General features: G+C 49.3%; 1 protein-coding gene across 1 annotated transcript; it reads left to right on the forward strand.

Annotated features, from left to right (window-relative positions):
- Positions 1 to 5092: 5092 nt before the first annotated feature.
- Positions 5093 to 18017, forward strand: LOC129401676 (ral-GDS-related protein-like). The gene is made up of 13 exons (XM_055124419.1): positions 5093 to 5098; positions 12411 to 12521; positions 13989 to 14044; positions 14335 to 14425; positions 14630 to 14842; positions 15237 to 15455; positions 15731 to 15834; positions 16102 to 16171; positions 16421 to 16486; positions 16779 to 16850; positions 17261 to 17293; positions 17613 to 17734; positions 17909 to 18017. Exons 1-13 carry the CDS (start codon positions 5093 to 5095, stop codon positions 18015 to 18017), a joined length of 1272 nt encoding a protein of 423 aa, XP_054980394.1.
- The last annotated feature ends 1266 nt before the right edge of the window (positions 18018 to 19283 follow it).

Below are 19283 nucleotides of genomic sequence, written 5' to 3' on the forward strand. Positions count from 1 at the left end.
TGATGCCCTCTCTTGGGCAGCCCAGGAAGTGCCCATTACTCCACTTTTCTGTTACTCTCTATTTCTACTTTCACTTTCTATAACACATATGGTTTGCTCTGATTTTGATTCTCATAAATTCTTTCTTCAGAATACATCTGAACTGAGTGGTTGAGAGGATAACTTCAAAAGAATAGGAGAGATTAGTTCCTAATCCTTCCATCTTCCAACCTAGATTTGTGGCTAATGAAACTCTCTTTCAACCAATCAACATGTCTCTTCATTGACTGGCCCTTGAGTGGGAATGGAATCACACTCTCACAGTTACATATGTATACAATTTCCCCCCTTCAGTGTGCGCAGAATCAGTGAATAAAGAGACATCATTGTTATGATGCAGAATTACATGTCAATCAGGGTCTACAGGTATAATAAGATTACTAGTCAGTTGTGTTTTGATTAAACCAAAGGGTAATTATTGACTGTAAAGGTAGGGCATTTTCCTTGCATGCTGCCTACCTGGGTTGGATTGCTCCATCGCTCTCAGAGAGCCTGGCAAACTACCAAGAACAATGCCATCCCGCCTGCATGGCAAAGCCTGGCAAGCTCCCTGTGGCATATTTGATATGCCAAAAACAGTAACAATAAGTCTCACAATGGAGACATTACTGGTGCCCGCTAGAGCAAATCAGTGAACAACGGGACAACAGTGCTACAGTGCAGTGCTACAACTAACCTGATACCATAAATGTTTTAGATCTGAGTCCAGACATCAGAAAAAGAAGTCAGAGATCTCAAACCATAGAGATATTCTCCCACTCAACTTAAGGAGCAAACGGTTATTGGTAGCAAACAGTCACGTGGCATGGGACAGCATGTGGTGCTAAGATTTAAGAATGACCCCCCCAAAGAGACAATCAACCAAGAAACAAGAATCTCAGCCACATCGCTGGATGGTCATGGATTATGCCAATAAGCTGAGTGACCTTATACAAGAACTGAATTCAAATGAGAGTCTTGTGTGATACTTAATTTTAGCTGTGGAAGAGCTTCTGAGCAAATCCCAGCGAGGCTATATCCAGATGTCTGATCAACAGAACTATTCACTGGTAAATGGCACTGAGTGTATGACAATTCTATCTATGGCAATTTGTTATACAACAGTGAAAAATGAACACAGAGGACACTTTTTTAAATACTGCACAAACCATTATGACCGAATAATTTAGATTTTACTCTATTACCCATTTTCTTTTCTCCATGGTCACTAAACTAGAAAGTACATGTGTAAAATGGAATTAGATGCTAGAATTAGATTATTATGCACTGGTTTCTCAGATGAATGGCAATTTTTTTTATTTTAATGAATCACCGTGAGATACAGTTACAGACTTAAAATTTTTAGTGATTACGTTTCAATCAATGTTTGATTACGCATCCCTCCACCAGTGTCCACCACCAATGTGCCCAGTGTCCCTTCCGCCACCCCACCTCTTCCCACCTCCTGCCTCTTACTCTCTCTCTCCTTTGGGGTGTTATGGTTTGCAATATAGGCACTAATATCTGTGCACAATATAGGCACTAATATAGGCCATCATATTTGGTCCATAGTCTACTTTAAGCACGCATCTACCATCCCGAGAGATCCCTCCAACCATCATTTACTTAGTGATCTCTTCTCCGTCCCACCTGCCTTTTCCCCTAGCACATGAGATTGGCTTCCAAGCCATGGGGGAATCCTCCTGGCCCTTATCTCTACTATGTTTAGGTGTTCTTCTTCTATTATGTTACTTTATATTCCACAAATGGGTGCAGTCATTCTGTGTCTGTCCTGATCTTTCTGACTTATTTCATTTAGCATGATATTCTCCATGTTGATCCACTTATATGCAATTTTCATGGTTTCATCTTTTCTAACAGCTGCATAGTATTCCATTGTATAGATGTACCAAAGTTTCTTTAACCAGTCATCTGTTCTCAGGCACTCTGGTTTTTTCCCAGATTCTGGCGATTGTAAACAGTGCTGCAATAAACATACAAGCACAGATGTCATTTCTACTGTACTATTTTGCATCTCTGGGATATATTTCCAGAAGCAGTACTGCTGGGTCAAATAGGAGCTCAATTTCTAGTTTTTTGAGAAAAATCCATGTTTTTTCAAAAACAGCAAAACCAGTCGGCATTCCCACCAGCAGTGAAGTAAAGTCCCTTTCTCCCCACATTCACACTCATACCGGTTGCTTTTGTTCTTTTGGATGTATGTCCGTCTCTGTGGACTGAGATAATATCTCATTGTTGTTTTGATCTGCATCTCTCTGATGATTGGTGATGAAGAGCATTTTTTCATGTGTCTTTTGGCCATTTGGATTTCTTGAGAAAATTTGTCTTCATTTCATCGCCCCATATTTTGATGGGGTTGGATGTTTTCTTCTTATAGAGTTCAACCAATGTCTTGTATGTCCTTGATATTAACGCCTTATCAGAGGGGTATCACTGTATCACTGTCATCCCATTGTTCATCGATTTACTCAAGCAGGCACCAGTAACATCTCCATTTGTCCCAGCCCTGAGATTTTAGCAGCCTCTCCTTACTCATTTTTCCCAACGATTGGAGGCTCTTATCAGGGTCAGGGGAATGAGACTGTTATTGTTACTGTATCTGGCATATCAAATATGCCACGGGGAGCTTTCCAGGCTCTTCTGTGCAGGCAGGGAAACTCTTGGTAGCTTGCCGGGCTCTCCGAGAGGCACATATATGTATGCGTGTATATATATATATATATGCAAATAAATTTATATATATATACATATATATTTCCTTTTATGATGATGTGTCACCCAGAAATATGTTCGGTCGTGAGTAAGGCTCAGCCCAAGCATGTAGAAAGCAGCCTGGAGCATGGCGGCGGTTGGGCAGTGGAGGTCAGCTGCCAGGGCTAGGTTCCTTGGGGCAGTAAGGGCTCTCACCCACCCCCTTCTGGGGCACCCCTGACACAGAGTCCAGTGGTATGGTTATAGGGGCTTCAATTTATGCTCCCTTCCGGGAGAAGCAACCGTGAGTTCTGGAGGGTGGCCGATAAGGAGATTATCTGGCACCAGCAGGAGGTGGCTTGTGGGTGTAACTCCTGGGTCACCGGAGATTGGGAGAAGCAGGAAGAGAATCTCTGCTCCTGGGTCCCATTGAGCCCAGAGTCCAAGATCACATCTTGAGCTGTGAAGTCAAGTTATTGATGTGGGCCCTTTCTTCCTTCCTGATAAATGCTTACAAAGCTATAATTTTTTCCCCCTCAACAACATTTTAGCTACATCTCACAAGTTCTGGTACCTCATATCTTCATTCTCACTTGTTTCCAGGTATCTTGATTTCTTCCTTGATTTCCTTCCTAACCCACTCATTGCTCAACATTGAGTTGTTTAATTTCCAGGTGTTTGATTTGCTTCTTCGTTTCTGTGATTAACTTCTATCTTCAGTGCATCGTGGTCTGAAAAGATAGTTGATACAACTTCTATCTTTCTGATCCTATTGAGGTATGTTTTGTGGCCCAGCACCTGTTCTATCTTGAAAAATATTCCATGTGCACTGGAAAAGAATGTGTATTTGGTTTTGGGGGAATAAAAAGCCCTGTATACATCTATTAGCCCTCTCTCTTCCTTTTCTTCCTTTAAAGCCAGTATTTCCTTGCTGAGTTTTAGTCTTGTTGATCTATCAAGAGGTGACAGGGCGGTGCTGAAGTCTCTGACTACTATTGTGTTGCTACCAATGTCCTCCTTGATGTCTATTAGCAGTTGTTTTAAGTATTTAGCTGGCCCCTCATTGGGTGCATATATGTCTAAGAGTGTGATTTCTTCCTGTTGCACATATCCCTTGATTATTAAAAAATGTCCTTCGCTGTCCCTTCTAATCTTTTTCAGGCTGAAATCTATGTTGTCGGATACTAGTATGGCAACCCCAGCTTTTTGTAAATAGTTGTTTGCTTGAAGAATTGTTTTCCAGCCTTTGAGTCTTTTTTTGCTCTGACTGCTCAGATGTGTTTCTTATAGGTAGCAGAATGTTGCATTCAGTTTTTTTAATCCACTTTGCCACTCTATGTCTCTTAGTTGGTGCATTTAGATTGTTGACATTGAGAGAGATTACTGTCATGGGGTTTTGTGCCATCTCTCTGTGGAGATTTGTTGTGGTGATAAGGTTTTTTTTCTTGTCTTACAGTAGCTCCTTTAGTCCTTCTTTTAAGATTGGTTTTGAGTCTATGAAGTTCCTGAACTGTTGTTTATCCATGAAATAGTCTATCGGTCCTTCAAGTCTGAGTGAGAGTTTAGCCAGATAGGGTATTCTTGATGAAGCGTTCATTTCATTGAGTTTTTTCACTATATCCCACCATTGTCTTCAGGCTTCGGTTTCCTCTAATAAGTCTGCTGTAAATCTAAGGGATGCTTTTTGTATGTGATTTCCTTCTTTGACCTTGCTGCTTGCAGTATTGTGTGTCTATCTGTGGTATCTGTAATTCTGATTATATGTCTTGGAATCTTTTTATTAGGGTCTCTTTTAGCTGGTAAACTTTGGGTTCCTTTGATCTGGATGCCTGAATTCTTCAGCTCTGGGAACTTCTCAGTGATAATACCTTTAACTATTGCTACTTCACTGGGGTTGCCTCCCTGTCCTTCTGATACTCCAATGATTCTTATGTTATTCCTCTTGAATTTCTCCCCTAGGTCTCTTATTTGCCCGAGTGCTATTTTGAGGTCTTTTTCTGTTACATCTCGTTTTTTGTATGCTTTCTGCAGCTCATCTTCAAGCTCACTGATTCTGTCTTCAGCTGTTTTCATTCTACTGTTGAATGAAAAAAAACTACTGAATATTTCATTTCATCTACTGAATCTTTTATTAGTGACATTTCTGCTTGTAGCTTATTTCTGTTCTCCTTTCCTCCTGTATCTTGTTGTCTGTCCATTCTACTGTTTCTTTGAACTCCTTGAACATCCTCAACATTTCATCTCTGAATTCTTTAATGGAGAGATTATATTTGTTGGAATTCCCTGTTGAGGCTTCAGGGCTCTTTTCTTCACCCACTCTTTGTGGTGGGGATCTGCAGTCTCTTCATGTTGCTGTGGTAGTATGGAGGTGGGTCCCTCCAGTTCATTATCAGTGACCTCTTCTCACTGCAAGAAAGGATTCTAGATGGGCTTGGTCTATGGTGGCCTCCTCTTTCCTTTTTAAGAATACTCCCTCTTTGGTGCTCCTCTTTGCCTTATGTTTGGCTAGTACTGCAGCTTCAGGGGGTCTGTTCTTTTATGTATGGCTTATTCAGATTTTTGTATTCATTGTTATTTTGGTGAATTTTGGGAGTATTTTAATTGGAATAGGCTAATGGTCTATGGCCTAATGTGTTTGGGATAGCCAGGATGTCCTCTTTAGAATTAGGTAATGGACGCTGAGCTGTTGAGTCCAAAGTGCTGGGAAAGGGAAAAATAACTGCGGCTGTATGAGCAGCCACTACCCTAGAAGCCAAGACCATCACCATGTCGCTGTACTTGTTGGTTGGGGGAGTCACTTAGGTGCCTGCTGGAGCCTGAAGTCCCCTCTGATGCACTCCTGAGGCTTGCAGGGCCCCTTCTGGCCAGGAGCTCCAAGGGAGCCTCGGCTGGGGAGGGGCTTTGCAGGGTTCGGAGGTCTGGGTGAGTGGCAAACAATTTGAAGAGGAATTTTTGAAAAAGTTTTGTGGAAAACTAGTGCTTACTGTACATGATTCAGACTATCTACTCTGCCAGACCATTGCTATTGTAATGTCATTTGGCATTCCCAAGCTACTGCAGAAACAAAAACATAATCCACTTTTGTGGCAATGACCCCAGAGAGTCAAACCATTCCCTAGAAACTAACTGATTCAGCCCATCCATACCGGCTCTCCTAATTTCATCCCTGGCCCAAATCCTTTTTGGAAATCCTCTTATCTCTTAACATTTCCTAAACACATTATTTTCCTGTCTCTCAGCCTATATACTCAGATCACTTCCCCCATTCTCAATTTTTCTTTGTCCTCTACAATTTCAGTTCCATCCTTCTTATGAGCACACACACACATCACAGTCACAAGCTCTGCTGCATGTCAATCAACTGTTGTGTAAATCAGGGAGATGCCTTGTATGCCCTTGTACCTCGTCATACCTGCATATGTACCCACCCCTCAAGCATTACAAAAAGTGAATTCTGAGCGTAAAGTATAAGTAGCTCCTGAGCACCACTGAACATGACCCCAGCAGCCACTCCCAAATCAAATGTCAGTTTTAAGACAATCATCAAATCTCTAGTTGCAGAATCTCATCTCCCTATGCCACACACAAGAGAACATGTTGTCTCCCAATTTTTTTTATCTATTTTTAATTTTTCCTTATATTGGGATATATTTGTGTCCTTCAGTTATTCTCCCTGAGAGTAAGTGACCAAGGTGGCAACTTTGGTTGTGCCAGTTTTTAATTCTCTCACACACACACACACAAAAAGTGATTATTCAAGAAAAATCACCACTGATATCAACACAGGGGTAAGGTTAAAGTACCAGATCACACTGTAAACCAACCCCAAATGAAGGATAACATTGGTTTGTCATTTCTGCCTTGCCACAGGGAACTTGGATTTATTAGGTTACTCCCATCACAATACTCCCATTCCTCTGTGTTTATCTGTAACCTCTTTGTTTGTGCTCTGCTTTCCCAACGAGGTCAATCACCTTTATCTCCTAATCAGAATCTGTTAGCTTGTAAATATTGCTTTTCTCTTCCCTTATGTCCTTTGCATAGTTAATTCAGAGCAATGTCCTTTCTGTATAGACACAGGAAGATAGTTAATGCTATGCTTTTGTAACTTGGGAGTTAATTGACTCCAAATAATATTCAGTCCTGGGCCTCTGTTTTCTTGACTTAAGCCTAAATTGCCCTTAGTTCCTAGCACCCCAAAAGCTGGATTCCAATGAGGGACTGGATGGATCCAGAACAAACTGTGAGCTACCCTGGCATCGAAATGGGCCAGGCCAAAGTGCCATAATACTTAACTATAAGTTAGGAGCATGGTCATGGACAAACTCTGTCATGATCATGATCCAAAAAGTATTTGGATTAGGACTGGATTAGGACCCTGCTAGGGTTAGGAAAGACTAATCTGGCCTGACCACTGTAGTCTGCGATCTACAGCGAGATGTCCCCAGGAAAGCCACCCTACAAGCTTAATGTATCTCTTACTGTGTTCATACAAAATCACTAATGTTAAGATGGAGAATTAAGATGAATGTTTAAATGGTTACTGGACTAAGAAAAGGAGAAAAAACCCTGGGTGGTATTTTGCCCTTGAGCTGATCTGGCTGCAGGAAGGGCTTTCATATGTTGATTGTGCTACCAGACCTGGGTGTGGTTGTTACCGCCAAGGATTGGGGGGAGTTGGGAGAGACTAGAGGAAAGACAAGGATGGCGATTCTGATCACAGAAAGATTAACAAGGGGGACAGGAGGAGACAGGAATGAGGGGCAGAGTGAGACTAGAATGGGGAGCATAATGAGACTGGAACAGGAGTGTTGGGAGAATGGAATAAACGGCAAGTGATCACCAATCAGCCTGGCCCTCGTCTCCTCCTTCATCCGCCCTTGGCATCGGCTGTCCTGGGTGGGAAGTGGCCCAAGACCACGGAATACAGGTATGGAATACAAGCCACGGGCTTCTTATTCATTTTATGAATACACACCTAAAAATTCTCTTGTCAGGCTCGTAAACTGCATGCAAAGAGGTCTCCACTGTGCCTATGGTTTTTCCAGTTTCAAAGGAACTGGGAGTAGGGCAACAATGCTAGAAACCCCCAGCATCTTGGTCGCTTTGTGCAAGTTCCTCCTGTGACCTTATGTTTATGGGAGAGAGACCCGGGGGCTTAGGGGGAATCCACTTGGGATTCTGTCATATTTCCCAGCTATTACAAGAGGAGTTCTCACACTATCATGCTGAGTGAAATGAGTCAGAGGGAAAGACAGAAGAGACATAAAATGACAACACTCATCTGTGGGATAGAAAAGAAAACATAATATGAGAATAATACTCAAAGACAATGAAAAGTAAAGGACAGATGGTCCTTAGTAAAAAAAAAAAACTTGCCACAAGGGTGGATGTGGGTGGGGGAGTACGGTTAGGACAGAGAAGCAACCACTATGACAATGATAGTTGTACATGATCATTCTGGACAAAATTGACTGCTGAAAGGAGGTAAAGTTATATACACCCTTTCACTAACAATATAGAAAACCTTATTGGCTAAAAGGAAAGGATGGGGGAGGGAGGAGGAGAAAGAGAGAAGAAAAGTTTCTGCCACTGAGGCAGTCTGGGGTGGTAAGGGGGGAGGGACGCTAGGGACATTGGTGGTGGGAAAGGTACATTGGTGAAGGGACGGGTGTGACTGAAACTCAATTGTGAACTTTGTAAGTGTGTGAATCATGTCACGGTGATTCATTTTTTTAAAAAATGAAGACTAAGAACCAAAGAAATAGCACAGAGATTAAGCTGCTTGCCTTGCACACAATCCCCAGGTTCAATCCCCTGAACTCCATAAAACCCCCAGACCATCACCATGACTGATCCCTCAGCAAACAGCCAGGAGCAAGCCCCGAGCATAGCTGCCCCTAAGAAAAGGTGGGGAGGGGCAGAAAAAAACTTCAAAATAAATTATCATTTTACTCCCAGCATTTCTTATCTAATAGGAGTGAAATTCATCTCTATCATAGGAATTTTGTAGGAATGGAGATAAACTATGAAGCAGCCTTAAATTTGGTACATATTTGGTTCATACTTTCCATTACTATTATTCATACTATCAGGAAGACATAGCAATATAGCAAATCCTAGTGCTGAAACAACACATCATGTTCTGTCTTCTTGTCATAACGATTATATAAATATGTTTCATGAGCTCCATCCTGAGGCATAACAACATAAAGGATAAAGAGTAGGATATTCGTTAAGTGTCCCCAAGTCAATAAAGGTAGGCCTCTGCACAGACAGAAGGGTTCCTCAATAATTTCATGTTAAATATTCATCTCATTACTTTAAGAAAACATGAGTTTTCTTATCCTATAAAAAGCTGAGAATTGGAACCTGAGTGAGTATTAGAGCTAAAAACTTTCAAGGACGAAGTGCCCGGGGAAGCTAATAATTGGAAGCTCTTTGATCTCCAACTCCACGCTCCCTTGACTCTGATTCCATATCCTTCACGGGCTTGTCATTTGGACAACCAACTTTTACAATTTCCTCAGGGAAGAGAAATAATACAAAGAAGTACATTAAGAGGTGAATAAAACTTCAGCTCTAAATTTCTTAAAAGACTGCACTAAGGTATAAATTCAAACATGTCATTGTCTGAATTACCATGTTTTATATCCCCAGAAATTATTCTAGTTGATATTGCGCTGTGACAGCAATGAACACATGATGTCATTTTATGTAAGATAACAGGCTAGTTTCCATGAACTGAACTGTATTCCCATACTACCCCTAAAGTCCATCTATTAAATCCTAATCCATCATCTAACTTTAGAGGAGATGAGGACTTTCAAAAGTGGTTAAGGTTAATGAGGTCAAAACAGCAGCACCATCAAATAGAGCTGCTGCCTTTATGAAACAAGACACACCAGAGAGCTGTCTCTGCCACTTGAAAGTACAGTGAGAAGGTGGTTCTTTGTATGTTGGGACAGAGGCTATCACCAAAGATGAACATACTGGAACCCTAATCCTGGGCATCCACAGTACTCAGAACTGTGAAAATTCAAGTGTTTTGTATTTATTATGTCATCCCAAGATGACTAAGAACCAGATAGATGCAATGAGGAAGGACATTTGGATAGGTAGAACATAGGAACACTGCTCTTCACTGGACAGGTCTCAAGATTCAGTGAGGACCCAATGCACTTACTCTACTTCACAAACACACACACACACACACACACACACACACACACACACATCAAAGACATGCAAGGCACTGGTAGAACTGTACAAGGAAAAAACATGCAAGCCCGTCAAAAATGGGGAGAAGAGATGAACAGAAACATCTTCGAAAAATAATACAACTGGCCAAAAGGCACATCTAAAAATGTAATCACTGATTATCCAGGGAGATTCAAATCTAAACAATGAGATATCATCTCACACCACAGAGACTGGCACACATCTAAAAGAAAATGAACAACCAGTGCTGGTGAGAACAAGGAACAATCTTTCACTATTGGTGGAAATGCCAACTGGTTCAGCCTTTTTGAAAACAACATAGATATACTTTTAAAAAAATAGAAATTGAGCTTCCATAGGACACAGCATTACTGCTCCTTAGAATATAACCTAGGGCTCCAAATATACAATACAGAATCGGCATCTGCACTCATCTCCACTGCAGCAGAATTCACAATAGTCAGAATCTGAAAATAACCTAAAAAACAGAGAACAAAAAAATAAAATCTTTTAATTGAAAAAAATACCAGAGAAATGGTTAGTGGAAAAGGAAATGATGGTATATCTACACTAGAAGATACTACATGGCCCTTAGGACAAATGAAGCCATAAAATTTGCTTATAAATGGATGGAAGTGGAGAATCTAAGTATGAGTCAGAGGGAGAGAAATAGACATAGAATGTAAACACTCATTGTGGAGATATCAAAAACATAGTATGGTAAAAATACCAAGAAGTGGCCTGTGGTAGAACTGCCACAAGGGGTTGTGAGAAAGGTGCCATCAGGACAGAGAAGGGACCACAAGGACAATGATGCTGGGAAATGATCACTCTAGACAAGAACAAAGTGCTGAAAGGAGGCGAAGGGATATGCATGACACCATTTCAGTACTATTACCGCAAACATTAACGATTAAAAGTAAAAAAGGAAAGAGGTACAGAGAGAGAGAGAAAGAGAGAGAGAGAGAGAAAGGTGTATGCAATAGAAGCAGGCTGGATGTGCGGGGGACAGGAAAGCCGGGGACAATGCTAGCAGAGATGCACAGGCCGAGGAGATGGAGCACTGCTGGAACACTATATGACTGAACTAAATAATGAAAAACATTGGAACTGTGTATCTCACAGTCACTTTAAAAAAAAAAGGAAAAAGGAAACAAGAAAAAGAGGAAAGAAATAGGCTCAGTGCTACATTACAAGCTTTTGATGTATAAGACGCTGCATTTAAGTTTCCTGTAATAAAAAAAAATTAAAACACCCTGTTGCTTTTAAAAATGAGATACAGAATAAAATTACCTCCTTAATTTGAAATAGATTTTCAACAAGTATTTTTAGAATTTTGTGAGTAGTCTGGAAACTGAGTTCAGAGTGAGTATGTTCGAGACTAAAGGAATATGTGAGGAAGATACACAGTTACATTATTTATTTATTTATTTATTTATTTATTTATTTGCTTTTTGGGTCACACCCGGCGATGCACAGGGGTCACTCCTGGCTCATGCACTCAGGAATTACTCCTGGCGGTGCTCGGGGGACCATATGGGATGCTGGGATTCGAACCCGGGTCGGCCATGTGCAAGGCAAACGCCCTACCCGCTGTGCTATCACTCCAGCCCCAGTTACATTATTTTTTTGAGGCAACCAGTAATCAGAAAAAGATTCAATTTAATCCTATTTCTTCAAATCATTGACATAGTTGTATTTCCAGGAAAGATTTGCTACAGTTAAGCAGTTGCCAAGGAGGAGAGCATAAAGTCTGCAAATGATTAAGTTATTAGGGTAGGGCTAACAGAGGCAGGAAATGAGCCAACGGAGCCGTGACCTCACTTCCTTGGTCACGGACTCCAACCTTAGGAAAAGGGACCAACATTCTATTCACTCAACGGACTACAAACAGTCAACTGACAACTGTTCTGAGTTGTTTGCACCTTTGAGAGGCTCTGGGCCTCCGACAAGGCCAAGGCCCGAGTCTTCTGCTCAGAGATACTCAGAGGTAAAGCAGCACAGGCCAGGGCAGACCAACAGTGGCCGGCACATACTTGTGATGCCACATACCTACGGAGTCCTCCAGACAGTAGCTCTGGGCTGGGAAGGCCTCTCTGTGTGCACGTGTGAGTGTGTTTGTGTCTGAGAGAAAATGGGGTGGGAAGAGAGGCCGACTAAGACAGTTGATGAAATGGTGTGGGCAGTTTATTAGGGTCCCCCAACTCTGGAAGCAGCAGGTCAGTGGGTGCTGGAAGCCAGCTGTGTATGTCACGGTGATGACCAGGGACCCAGTGGCAGGAAGGGGAAGAGTCAGGACTGGGTTCAAGCTCACTCAGCCGTGGGCCAACCCTGACCCAGAAGCTCTGCTCTCTGAAGAGGGAACTTAGAGACGCCCAGGGACCCTCAGCAGGGACACGGCTGGGTCCCCGAGGGGCACGTGTTGACCCTCCCTGTTGGGGGATGGCTGTGTGCTGCAGAGCTCCACTCAGCAGATCTCTGAGGAGCACATCCAAGGTTTCCACTTCTCGGATGCCCAGGACCAGACGCGGGTGACCCAGCCCGCCAATCCAGTGCAGGCCCAGCCTGAGGTAAGGAAGGGAACACACGGGCTCCACACCCAGGAGCAGGCCACGGCGAGGCACAGACACGGGCTGACAGCCACAGTCTCCTAGGCACTGTCCCAGCAACACAAGCAAGACGGCACATTCCCAACTTGGCGACAGCCATGTGAGGAGGAGAAATGGCCCCGTGGTTCCAGGAACGCAGGAGCATGCTGGTGCTCATGTTCCCTCCCCATGTGTCTCCCATCTCACGAGCTTCTGCTGCTGCTGGTTCTGCTACCAACCTTAATCCCTAAAGAGCATCAGCTCCCGGGTCCTTGAGGTATTTCCTGGCCCACAGAGGTCAGGACAGGAAACTCGGGGCTGTACAGACAGAGGGAGGGCATGAGGCTACTCCACATGTTTCTTTACAATGAGTCTCCACACAGCTCGAGAGTCCAGGTAAGGGTCTCAGCAGCCGGAGATGTGCTTTTCTCAGAGGAACGATTTCCAGGTGGTTGGTCGTAGGTTCCACTGACCTCACAGCACCTACAACCTCAGATCTTGGTACAGGAACATTCTTTGCCCTCCAGGACTAACTTGTGGAGCCCAAAGCGCTTACCCACGCAGGCTGTCAGAAGATGATTCTTCCTACAGACTCTATCTCTTGCTCGAGCACCTGCCGCAGTCCACAGACACTTCAATCCTAACACACATCTACAGTACCCTACAGTCCGTCTCCCTCTCTGCGGAGAGGAGCCGTCGCCCAAGCCATGACCGGCTCACACTGACCTACGGTATCTGAGGGCTCGCAGGGCCTCCCAGCCGGGACAACTCCCAGACAGGGCACAGGAAAGGCCGTGGCAGGCTGGAGGCATCACACTCTGCCCTTCAAGACAGGAGCACTGCACAGCTGAGCCCTTTGGGGGAAAATGTCCCAGAGTCTTGGTGAGGGCAGTTTTCAGCTCTCCCCAGGTGAGAGCGGGGAGACAACTGAAATCCAAAACTCTTCTTGCTTTCACATCTCCACTGTGGATGATTCCAGCACCCACAGGACAATACCTGAAGCAAAGACTACTCATCTGGGGGTGTTAAAAGGCCAGGCCTGAACTGTCACTGTCATCCCATTGCGCATCGATTTGCTCGAGCGGGCACCAGTAACGTCTCCATTGTGAGATTTGCTGTTACTGTTTTTGGCATATCGAATACGCACGGGGAGCTTGCCAGGCTCTCCGAGAGGGGCAAAGGAATCGAACCCCAGCTGGCCGCATGAAAGGCAAATGCCCTCCCCGCTGTGCTATCGCTCCAGCCCGGCCCTGACCTAAAGAAGGAAATGCCCAAAGAGCGGCCCACATTGGTCACTGCCCCGGGAACCGCGCTGTCCTTCCTTCTGTGCCATGGGGCGCCATCCCCCATGCCCCAAATTCCCAAGTAGTGGGACTGCGGGCCAGAGTTCAGCCCAAGGTCCTCTTGCAGGTGCCCGGTCCCCCGGGCTGACGCTCTTCTTTCCCACAGGTTGGCAGTAGCTCGAGTCCCTGTGCAGCCGAGGCCAGCGCTGGGCAGGCCATCAGGTAGGAGCCCTAGAGACCCCCTGCGCACCCTGCTCCCAGCCTCCTGGAGCTGAGCCGCCCCACCCGCGGGGGGCCGGGGCTCCCTCCTGCTCTCACCCCGCCAGAGCTCCTGCCCAGAGTGTCTCACGGGTGAGCGTCCGGGACGGCCCGGGGCGATCCCGCCTGGGAAGAAACCGCGGCAGGCCTCTGAGGCTGCTCCCCCACGGCTCTCCCCAGCGCGCTCTGCCCCTCTTGGCCTCCCGGGCCCTGCGCCCCTGCTCAGCCCGCGCCCGCTCCCGCTCCTGCTGCAGGAGCCCAGCGACCAAGCCACCCTGGGCGGGGCCTCCAGCTGTCTGCCCCCCGGCTGCCACCCACTGCGGCATGTGGGGCCGGAGCCAGGAGGTGAGGAGGGTGCAGGGGAGTGGCAGGGTGGGCCTCCCGAGGGCCCGGGTTCTGGCCTTGTCTGTGCGACTGCGAGCATCTGTTCTCTCTCCGGTTCCAGCACCGGCTCCCGGGCTGAGGACGGCACCGGTGCTGGATGCAGAGCCGCAGCCGGAGGCCACCTCGGGCCCAGCCGAGTGTCCCTCCCCGCCTCCTACCCCCCAGGGGCTGCAGCCTCTGACGGCCTGCTGGGCCCCTGGAGCCACCTCCGCTGGGGACGAGCGGGCCGTGCCCGAGGGAGAGCCTGCGCCAGGCCCATCTGCGGAAGCTTCCTGCTCGCAGAGCGCGGCCGGGCAGAGCCAGCCCCGGGGGACTGCGTGGGACGTGCTGGCCTTTCCCCCGCGCATGATGGCCGAGCAGCTCACCTGGATGGACCTGGTGAGCACAGCGCTGGGCTCCTGGGCTCCTGGGGACGGACTGAGACACACGGGTCACACGAGTCTTCTCCGCGAGAGAGGGCAGAGACTTGCGGTGCCCACTCCGCGCCCAGCACAAGGCAGTGTCCCCTGCACAAGGCACTGGCTGGAGGTCACTGCAGGGAGACAGCAAGGAGGCCTTGCTGTTGGGGTGGCCCAGCTCCGTCCACATGGCTCCGAGCGCCAGGCTGAGCACAGAGCTCAGGGGCCCAGGTGCCGCTGGCCACAACTCGAGAGTGCAGTGCTCAAGGCTCAGAGCCCAGCGGCAGATGCTGGAACTGCAGCCCCGCCCTGCACCCCTTGTGCCCCACACTCCCGGGTGGTGCCTGCAGGCCGACGTTCTCCCTTCCCTCCAGGAGCTATTCAAGAAGGTGGTTCCCCAGCAGTGCCTGGGCGCCGTGTGGGCCCGGCGGAGAGAGAAGGGGCGCGGTGAGCACACGGCCCCCACGGTCCAGGCCACCGTCACCCAGTTCAACAACATCGTCAGCTGCGTCATCACCTCGTGCCTGGGAGTCCAGACCATGAGCGCCCGGGACAGGGCTCGGCGCGTGGAGCACTGGATTCAGGTGGCCAAGGTACCGCAGGGCCCAAGCAGCCTGCCGAGGGGGCCCTCCGTGCCCCTTCACACGGGGTGGGAGACCAAGGCTCAGGCCACACCGCCCCTGAGTGCTGCCGGCCCTGGACACTCACTGGCTGCCCGGGGCCTCCGCGGGAGCAGGAACCCTCCTCCCTACCTGCGGGACTGGGGGCCACGGTCGCTGTCCAGCTCGCAGGCGCTCTGGGACCCCGGGCATGGACGCTCCAGCCCACGGTCTCCGAGCCCGCTGCCAGCTCCTCCTCTCGCACCCAGGGGTGCCATCATCTGCGCAGCTTCTCTGCTCTCCACGCCATCCTCTGTGCCCTGCGGAGCAGCACCCTGCAGAGGCTGCACAAGACCTGGAACCACGTGTGCAGGTGGGGAGGCCGCTCTCCACAGAGACAGGCCCCGAGGGCTGTCACCCGTGTCTGTCACGGGCCGTTCAGCTGGCTGGGACCCCTCAGGAGAGCCACAAGGCAGGCCCTGGATGGGGACAGCGTCTCAGTGCTTCCTTCCCAAAGACAGCTCCTCCCCTGCCCAGGGGCCCATCAGCACTGAGGCCCCCGGCCCTGCCCCGCCAGCAGCTGCCTCTCCGCCCGCCCTCCAGGACTCTCACCTTGCTCTGTGCTGTGCCCTCTCCCCAGGAACAGGCTGCGGAAGTTCCAAGAACTCTGCAGAACGGATTACAAACACAGCAGGATACTCTTCTTCGAGGTACAGAGGCGGCCGGGTGCAGAGAGAAGGGCAAGGGTGCTGCAGACAGACCCTTCCCTTCCCACTGGGTCTCAGCCAGGGGCCCATGCCCGGGGCCACACTCTGCTTCCTCAGAGGCCCGTGGGTGCTGGCTGCTGGGGCAGAGGCGGCTGGGGTGTTGGCAGAGCCTGTGTGACTTGCCCTGGGAGGGGGCAGGAGCCAAAGGGACGGAGGCTAAGGCAGCTGAGTCCATGCCATCGTCCCCCGCAGGAGACACAAGGCTGGATGGTGTCGCTGCTAAAGAAGCCCTATACCTTAGAGAGGAAATGTAAGAAGGTTCGTGACCCGCTCCGGGAGGGAGTCCAGGCTCAGCGGGGCTCCACAGACCTTCCGGGCCTCAGTGCTGGCACGATGGGATGAGCCGCACAAGGGGCCACAGGAAGGCTCGGGGACGGGAATGTCCCACTCGCAGACCCCAGCACGAGGAGCGGCTGGGAGCAGCAGAATGGGAGCAGAGAGTGACCCTGCCCTGAGGGACAGCCATTCCATCCACCTCGAGAGTGGGACAGGCCAGAGCAGGGAGCACTCAGGCCTTGAGCGCGTCTCTAGCTCTGCCCCGTGTTCCCAGGGAGCAGTGCCCTTCCTGGGCAAGGCGCTCGCGGAGCTACTGAGGCTGCACTACATGGAGGATTATCTGCAGGTGAGCGGGCCTGGGCGGGCAGCAGATCCCGCCTGGAGACTGGGGACACAGCGCCCCAGCTCCAAGGCCCAGCACCGGGCAGAGGCAGAGCCACCTGTGGGCGGCCTGAGCAGAGAGCCACACCAAGCTGGGGGCACTGCAGCGGGGCTGGACCGGCTGCGGTGCTGACTCAGGACGCGCAGAGGGAAGGCGGGCAAGCACAAGGCTGCACAGAGCGCCCCTCAGTGACCCAGACGGACGGGGCTGTGCTGGCCCCGAGAAACAGCTGCAGCTGCCCTCTCTGGGCTCAGGCTGGGCTGGGGGTTCTCCTGCTCTCAGTCAGTGCCCCCACCGGGCCCCTGGGCTAGAGCTGCAGGAAGGGGGGCTGGTGGCCTCAGGGCTCTTCCTCATGCTCCTCCTGTCCCTTCCAGGGTGATATTGTCCTGGAGCAGCGGGAGATAAGGGTAAGCACTGTGCTGCTGGGTGCGGGGAGGCTTCTGGCATTCAGACTCTGGGGCAGAGGTGCTTGCCCCGCACGTGGCTGCCTCTGTTCCGGCCCCGAGCACCACAGTGCTCCCCGAGCCCCACCAAGCAAGGCCGCCTCTTGAACCTCCTCTCCCCAAAGCAAGGGCCAGAAAACTAAGCCGGACAGCGTCCTGGTCAGAAGGGACCGTCTCCATCTCAGCGCCTTCCCCATCTCACAGTTCCCCTGACAACAGCGCCCTCACCTGGTCCCTGCTCAGAAGGACCCAGGCTGTGTGTCCTCCTCCCCTCTCCTCCCAGGAAAACCACATTCTCAATGAAATTGTGCTGCTGCAGGGAGACTCGGACGCGTATGACCTGGAGCCCGTGGACTCTTTCATGGAGTCATTCCGGACCATGGAGAGGCTGAGCGGGGAGGAGAGGTGGGCGCAGGCACGGCCGGGGCAGGGCCAGCCTGGGCTCTTGCTGGGCCCCACTCGGGTCACACGTGTGGCTCACTGTGCGGGAACAGCTGAAGCCAGATGCCAGCCCTGGGCAGACACGGGGCTGTGACAGGACTCTGCCTCACGAGGCCTGTCTGTCCCTCTGCCCCTCAGCTATGCCCTCTCCTGCCTGCTGGAGCCCAGACCCCTGCCAGGCAGGAGGGCAGCCGCAGACCCGGAGCCCTGGAACACTGCCACCTTCTTCCTGCTAGACATTTCCTGATGGCCCCTTGGGACATTCGGAGAGCATGTTGCCGTCTGTCCATGGACACAGACACGTAGGTCTCGATATGCTCTACTTTAATCAGATTCTATTAAAGCCCTATTCACGTCAAGGCCTGAGAGCTGCTGATTCCTCCACTTCCTCTTCTCCACTTTCACCAGGCACAATCTTTCCTTTCTCTTGAATTAGGAGTTGTTTATGGGTTTTGCAAAAAGTTCAACTGTTGGGGCCGGAGCGACAGCACAGCGGGTAGGGCATTTGCCTTGCATGCGGCCGACCCGGGTTCGATCCCTGGCATCCCATATGGTCCCCCAAGCACCACCAGGAGTAATTCCTGAGTGCAAAGCCAAGAGTAACCCCTGAGCATCGCTGGGTGTGACCCAAAAAGAAAAAAAAAAAACTCAACTGTTGAAGTACGTGGTTATCATGAAGGGTTCGGGTCACAGCCCCACAGGAAGCCCTGAGCACTGCCTGGGCATGCGTCAGGAAAGGCCTCCGCACACTGAAGCATGACACGTGTTAAGAGCTACACCGGTGCACTCAGCCTATCCGTCCGTTTGAGAGGAAGGTGTGCTCTGCTTCCCCGCGGCTGCTCTCGCTCCTCCAATCCTGTGTTCTTCACGGCACTCAGACGTAGAATCCAACGGAACGCCCATCAGCGACCCACTGTGGGAGGTGGCTGGGGCACTGACGCTCAACTGAGCATGACCACGCTGCTACACAGGGGAGACTGGCCACAAGGTGGACGTGAGCTACCGAGGAAACGGAGCACAACTCTAAGCTTGCTCATGAACTACTGAAACAAATGAACTTGCAAGGACCTAAGCTCCCAGGCTCTGTGAAAAGGCCATAGTTCCCAGAGAGAAAGAGGCAGCGCAGCACAGGAAGGGCTTCGTGGCTCTGAAAAGGCACATGGGGTGGGTTGGGAGCAACGGGACAGAGAGAAGGGCTGATGCTGCTCCCCTGAAATTCCGTCACATGTAAAGCAGGGAGAAGGGAACAGGAGAAATGCAGTTATTACAAGTAAGCTCCAAAGTGCACCCCTCAGCACCCCCACACACCCCATCAAACACACTGTCCAGTGTCAATCAATCTGCTTTCACCTTCGGTATTATTGGCCCACTGAGACCAAGTAGAAGAGCAAGGGTTATACTTCATGTGAATCTGGCTGGAGTTCCCAAGGAGGGACCTCTCAGGGTGAAGTATGTCCTCGGGATGGGACAGAGGGCAACTCAGCAATGCCTGATCCAGGTCTGATTCAGGCAC

The sequence above is a fragment of the Sorex araneus genome, chromosome 2 (assembly GCF_027595985.1).
Source record: "Sorex araneus isolate mSorAra2 chromosome 2, mSorAra2.pri, whole genome shotgun sequence".
Lineage (NCBI taxonomy): Eukaryota > Metazoa > Chordata > Mammalia > Eulipotyphla > Soricidae > Sorex > Sorex araneus.

Bases quoted from the DNA above. Each gene is read 5' to 3' on its own strand.
- LOC129401676 (XM_055124419.1), top strand. The intron at 16,851-17,260 runs GTGAGCGGGCCT...TGTCCCTTCCAG, and splicing joins ACATGGAGGATTATCTGCAG to GGTGATATTGTCCTGGAGCA. The intron at 17,735-17,908 runs GTGGGCGCAGGC...TCTGCCCCTCAG, and splicing joins AGGCTGAGCGGGGAGGAGAG to CTATGCCCTCTCCTGCCTGC.